At 37.0% G+C, this 7000-nt stretch overlaps 1 protein-coding gene across 2 annotated transcripts in view; it reads left to right on the forward strand.

Annotated features, from left to right (window-relative positions):
• SKP1 (S-phase kinase-associated protein 1) overlaps nucleotides 1-7000 on the forward strand; it is a 21581-nt gene that overhangs the window by 568 nt on the left and 14013 nt on the right. For both annotated transcript variants that reach the window (XM_006753553.2, XM_006753552.2), the window contains exon 2: nucleotides 2933-3029. In XM_006753553.2, coding sequence (XP_006753616.1) covers nucleotides 2933-3029 — 97 coding nt within the window. The remainder of the gene's footprint in view (nucleotides 1-2932; nucleotides 3030-7000) is intronic.

A 7000-nucleotide genomic window follows, 5' to 3' on the forward strand; every position in this document is an offset into this window, starting at 1 on the left:
GGCCTCGGGGACCCGGGGCGGGGAAGGCCGCGAGGTCTGAGTGGCGGCCCCGCTGTGGGGAGCGCGGGCGTGTGTCCGTGTTGTTGTGGTGGGAGAGGGAGCGTGGCGGTGCTAGCCGGACAGCTTCTTTAAAGCGCTCGTCCTTTCCCTCCCGTCTCTGGCGTCGCTAGTAACCGGGTCTCCGCCTGCTGAGGTGGGGCCGAATCTTTGCAGATAGCTGCCCGTTCCTCTTGAATATTCCTATTTTGCCACAGTCTAGAGTTGGTGACACAACGGTTGTAATAGCAGGTACCATAGTCAACAGGGTGTGACTTTCAGGAACCCTAACTCTGAAACTGAAGGTATCTGTCTTTTTAAAAGTGACCCTGATTTGGTTCACTTTTTTTGTTTGTTTTGTTTTTGCTTTAGATCATTTTTTAAATGGAGACTTCGGGTTTGGGTTTTTGGGTCATGAATTTTTTTTTCTTAATTTTTTTTTTTTTTAGTCAGAACGTCACAATAGAATTATTTGTGTCGTGGAGCAATGCATTACTCCACTCTGTCCCCTGAAAAGAGGTGTCACTTAAAACAGTTTTCTTCCCTTCATGATGTTGATAGAATTCACATCATGCTAGCCATGGAGAGTGATTTAATTTCCAGCTACAGGAGCCTAAATAAATGAAGTAATGGTCTTGAAAGCATGTCAAATCAAAATTTCATCCATTATTAAAAATTGTTGCACCAAATTCCAGTTGTATAACACTAAAAAAAGTTCTCTTTAAATATGAAGTTTAGGATTACAATGTGCATCGAATTACAGATTAGCCGATTGACTCCCTGCTATTTAATAAGACTTCAACTCCCTTAAGAGTAACCTAATATATTAATTTGACTATGACTAAGCAGATCTTGTTATTTATTGAGAGTTATTTGAAAAAAAAAGTGCAATGGTAGTCTTGCTTAAAAATAATTTTATCAACTGCATTGCCAGACTTGTAGTTCTGTAATGTTTATTCCAGTACTATAGAACATAAAAAGAACGTAGAATATTTTGTAATTAAAAACTGGACTTAGGTTAAAATATTTCTTTTGGAGATATCTTCTTCGTCTTTTTTTTTTTTTTTTTTTTGCCTTGTCACAGGGCAGGTCCTCTGCCCTGGGCCCTCTGCATTATGGCAAGCACGAAGCAACATGGAGAAGCAGACATATTTGTAAACTGAAAAGTGAAATTCAATTCTTGACAATCATGGGTCAATGAGAGGATATTTCAAGTGCCTGGTTTTAAAACATACCTTTACCTTTTTGCTTCCTTTCCCTAATAGCTTGTCTGTTTGGAGGATGGAGATAATTGTCTGGGAAAAGCTGAATGAACATTTTAACTGATTTAATGGGACTTAAGTCTTTAAACCTAAAATGAATGAATGTTTTAAATGCCAGATTATCCACGTTCACGTTAATAGTGACATCACAGGATTAAGACTCTCAGAAGCCTTTAAAATTTATACTTGAGCCCCAGCCAGTTTGGCTGAGTGGATAGAGGTGTCAGCCCATGGACTAAAGCAGTGGTTCTCAACCTTCCTAATGCCGCGACCCTTTAATACAGTTCCTCATGTTGTGGTGACCCCCGCCCATAAAATTATTTTCATTGCTACTTCATAACTGTGATTTTGCTACTGTTAGGAATCGTAATGTAAATATCTGATATGCAGAATGTATTTTCATTGTTACAAATTGAACATAATTAAAGCATAGTGATTAATCACAAAAACAATATGTAATTATATATTCAATATGTGTTTTCCGATGGTCTTAGGCGACCCCTGTGAAAGGGTGTATCTCACATCAGTGTTTCCCTCTCTTTGTCTCTCCCCCTCCATTCTCTCTAAAAATCAATGGAAAAATATCCTCTAGTGAGGATTAACAAAACAAAATAAAACAAACAAAATAAAGGGATCATAAAATCTGTACTTGAAATTTGAAGAGGTCTTGAATTAATCTTTATGGGCAGGTATTGCTACCTTTCTCTCTTCCCCCACCCTCTTCTCCCGAAGAATGCGAAGATGGTAAGAAATTGCTGGCTTAGAATTTTTAATTTTAAACAATTTTTTTTGGCCAGAATTCAAGTCCTTTGAAGTTAATTGCTCAATTAACTTTCATGTAAGAGGTGTCTTTTTTCTAATGACTCAATCTTAGTTAATAAATACATTTTTGAAACGAGTAGTAGGTTATTACTATGAGGATTTTGGCAGAAGATCTCAAACTTGGACACCTGGACAGTCAGTAATGAAAGATAAAAAGGACGCTGTGCAATTTGTTTCTTATTTGGCATAGGGAATTAGATTGACATCTGTTTATCCTTAGCTCTTTATTCTGTTACATGATCTTGCATTGATCCAAACATAAATAAGTATGTCATGATCAACTTTGGATTTGAACTTATTTTTCATTGGTAAGTTTCACTAGAGGAAAATTACTATCTTATTTGGTAGCTTTGTTTATTTTGGACTGCCCTCCCTCAGGTTTGCAGGTAGTTAACTGTGACAGTTAACTTCAAATGCAGTAGTCAGTATTGAGTGAAAGCAGAAAGGCAGACAAAAAAAGTAAGTCCCATTTTAGAAATATTTTGCATCAAAAGTATGGAATGTAACTTTAAATTTAAACCAGCAATGAGTTCAGTAGGGAAGGCCTTAAGAGCTTCTGTTTCTAGGAATTATACTTTGAAAGAATTTTTTAGAAACACTTGTATGTTAGCCCGTGAATAACCACTCACAGTGTTTTACAGGGCTATATACTACAGGATTTTAGGATTTTATAGTTATAGAGGGCTTTTAACAGAGTAATCCCACCCCCCAAAAAAACAATGGAAAACCTTGATTTTACTTTTAAAAAATCAGTAGTGTATGGAAATAATATCTCGTAAATTTCAGATTCAATATAATGCCTTTTTTTTTAGATGCCTTCAATTAAATTGCAGAGTTCTGATGGAGAGATATTTGAAGTTGATGTTGAAATTGCCAAACAATCTGTGACTATCAAGACCATGTTAGAAGGTAAGTTATTTTAAAAGCCTGGGTCAGGGGGAAAAAATAAATAGTTTGAGATAACCTGTGAACATTGAATTTATACAAGTAATCTGTCAAAGTTCTCAAGAATATGAAGGGGTTAAGTTTACCTTTTTTAAATTTAAAGTATTAACTGCATTTTTTTGATACAGGTCATCTCTTCTGCATTGTCTGAAATAATGAGATTTCCCCCCCCCTATTAAGTAGATAAGACCAATTTTCAATTTCGAGTAAATTTAGATTCACAATTTCTAATGACAAAAATTAAAGCCTTTGGAAAAGAGATCCTTTCTATAAGGTAGCTAAATAGAGCACCTGGTTTCAACAGAAGGAGTAAACCGAGTAGATTGTAAACCGAGTAGATGTGTGTTTGTTTTTTTTTAACCAAGTTTTCCCTTTGGTCTAGTTTGTCATTCCTCTGAAACTACTGCAAAGTGTATGTGCAGCACAACAAAGAAGTAAGACAGAAAAACCGGTTCTGAAACATTTTTGAAATTTTTTACTAGTTAATGTGGATCTCTTCTTAGTATTACCAGTGGGCTGGTAGACATTAATATAAAATGGAGACATACAAATCAGGCTCTAGAATTGGTGGGGGGAGGAGGGATTTACTAGTAATTAGAGTGTTCTTCAGAAATTAGACCATTTCTTAATTTTTCAAATGTCAGATGCTTTTATATAGGGAAGATCTGTAGCTAACAAATACTTAAGTGAATTATCTACTGCAAAGTATATGTGCAGCACAACAAAGAAGTAAGACAGAAAAACTGGTTCTGAAACATTTTTGAAATTTTTTACTAGTTAACATGGATTTCTTAGTGTTATCAGTGGGCTGGTGGACATAAATATAAAATGGAGACATACAAATCAGTCTCTAGAATTGGTGGGGAGGGGGAAATTTACTAGTAATAAGAGTGTTCTTCAGAAAATAGACCATTTCTTAATTTTTCAAATATCAAATGCTTTTATATAGGGAAGATATGTAGCTTACAGATATTTAAGTGAGTTATGTGCCAAGCACTAGCTATATTCTGGTGAAAAGAAGGTAAGTGAGAAATAGTTTTTGCTCTTGAAGGATTTTTAAACCAGGAAGGGAGACAGACACGAAAGAAGTCAAACTGCCACATGGTATATATAATTAGTGCATTAATAAAATTGTGTGCCAAAAGGTGCTGTGGGAACATCTTGGCTGACGTTATTCTTCAGGCTTGTGGAGAGACCACAGTGTGTAGTCTTAGGTGATATTTCAAATCTAGTAGAATTAGGATGTTTTGGAAGATTGTTCTGCAGTAGAGAGGATGTGTTAAAGAAAAGTAAAATCAAGGTTTTTAGTTGCGTTTTTGGGGTCAGATGAGATTGTGATACTGTAGTTGGTAGAGCTGAAGAATGGGCTTGAGAGGAATGGAAGTATCTATGGCAGTAAATGAAATTGGGGCAGGAATGTAGCAGTCAGGAGTGGAGAATCAGTGAAGTAGTATTTGTGAAAGCCAAGGTAAGGAGGCATTTTGAGGTGAACAGACTGATTGTTGGATTCATATACTGTTGACTGATCACTTAGGATTTTACGATTAATAAGCTAGAGGATTTCTAACAACAGCAGATAATAGGTGTGGTAGAGGCGAAAGCTGAATTGCAGAGGGTGTGTCTTCTGTTTTCTCAGTGTGTGACTTCTGTTGGCTGATAAAAACAACATATAATTCTTTTTGGTCATTGATACCAATCATGTGGTACTTACATTCCTGTATTCTAGTAACTTACATACATAGATAATTTCTGTTAAGTTGTTAAACCGTTGGTATATCCTACAGTCACTATTCATCAAGTATGAAAAAATCCAAGTGTCCCTAAAGGCAGGTGAGTAAGGCTTTATCTAGAAGATGTAGAAACTGATATCACAATTGTTGCGTGAATACTTGATTTAGCAATGAAAGTGTTCTTTATTTCATCTTAGTTGGTGCCTGGCACACTAATCTGTTTTGTACTGCTTCAAAGAAGCATTTGCCAATGTAAGAACATAGGGCTCCTTGAAGGTTTTCCATACCAACTTTGCCCACTGAGTCAAGTGGCATGATAGCAACAGTTAAATGATTCATTTCCTCCATGGCATTTGACTTTGTCTTAAATACCGATGGTTTATCTAGAAGTTGAGCCTCTTGAGGACTTGAGTCTATTGAATTCAGTAACTTACTGCTTTCCTTGTTTTGCATCTGCAATATCTCTAATATGGGTTTTTTTTGTGACTCAGAAAACAGTAATATAAACTTCTAATCATAGGACAATCAGAAATGAAAATCTTGGTTTTGTACATGTGGATTGACTGATTTGTTCAGGTATAGGGTGTGGTATCAGGATACAGGTGTCTCTCAGAAGTTCTTAAAACTAAATAGCTTAAAGGAATGACTGTTGCTACTTGTGCATTCAGTCTAAATGCAAAAAAGCCCCAGCAGATCTTTAGTTTAAATGTTAGAGAAGTAATCCTTTGCAACCATTTTTATTTTTTTATTTAGTATTTACCAGAGGATAGGTTTTTATTGATGAGAGAGAGAACGAAAGAGAGAGAGACATCAATGTGTGAGAGAAACGTCGTTTGTTTGCCTCCCCTATGCTACCTGACCTGGGATTGAACCTGAAACCTGCGTATGTGCCCTGTTCGAGAATTGAACCTATGACCCTTTGGTGCTTGGGACAACACTCCAACCAACTGAGCCACACCAGCCAAGGCTAAGGCCCTTATTTTTTTTTTTTAATTTTTTCGTATATTTTTATTGATTTCAGAGAGGAAGGGAGGAGGGATAAAGAGGAACATCAATAATGAGAGAGAGTCATTGAATGGCCCTCCTGCACATCCCCTACTGGGGATCAAGCCTGCAACCTGGGCATGTGCCCTCGACTGGAATTGAACCTGGGACCATTCAGTTAGCACAGTCCGCAAGATGACACTCACCACTGAGCCAAACCAGCCAGGGCTAAGGCCCTTATTTTTATTTTTATTTTTGTAAAGAAACATTTTATTTTTTATTATTTTTTAAATATATGTTTTATTGATTAAGATATTACATACGTGTCCTTATCCCCACATTACCTCCTACCCGCCCATGCTCTCACCACCCCCACCCCCCCGTTGTCTGTGTCCATTGGTTACAAACCTGGGACCTTTCAGTCCGCAGGCCGACGCTCTATCCACTGAGCCAAACCGGTTTCGGCAAGGCCCTTATTTTTAATGTGACTTAAGCCTTCCAAATAACATTTGGATTTAAGCAAGATAGTCTTTTGTATTATGTTTTCTCTAAATCTTAATTCCTCAAACACAAGTATTTCACATAGTAAAACTTTTTTCTCTTCTTTCTGATTAAAAAATATTTTCTACTAGTTCAGGAAAAGGGTAAGTGGCTTGATCCAAATTGGGATGTTATTATTTTTATTTAAAAATATGTTTTTATTGATTTTAGAGAGGAAGGGAGAGAGAAATATCAATGAGAGGGAAACATGGATTGGCTGCCTCCTGCATGCCCTCTACTGGGCATCAGCCCACAATCCAGGCATGTGCTTTGGCCCAGAGTCAACCAGCAACCTCTTGATGTATGAGACAGTGCTCAACCAACTGAGCCATACAGGCTAGGACAGGATAGTATCACATTTTAGTTTTACTCTGAGCAGAGATGGGATCAGGAAAAGACATTGGTGGGAAGGAGGAGAGGAGATGAGTAACCCTAACATATACAGGAAAATAACGTACTTTTTGAAACTACGTGTTGTCAAGTACATCATCTTGTTTCATTTCTCATCTAAACCTATTGACAGCATGTGACAGTTGGTCATTCTTTTCTACATTTGGTTTCCTGGATACTTTTTTTTTTGGTTTCCTGGATACTTTACTTACTAGTACTGTACCTCTGTCACAGCCTTCTGTCTCCTTGTTTTTAAAGCCTGAATTTCCCCAAATTGTACTTAATCATTGG

This window comes from Myotis davidii, unplaced genomic scaffold (assembly GCF_000327345.1).
Source record: "Myotis davidii unplaced genomic scaffold, ASM32734v1 scaffold471, whole genome shotgun sequence".
In the NCBI taxonomy this organism is placed as follows: Eukaryota; Metazoa; Chordata; class Mammalia; order Chiroptera; family Vespertilionidae; genus Myotis; species Myotis davidii.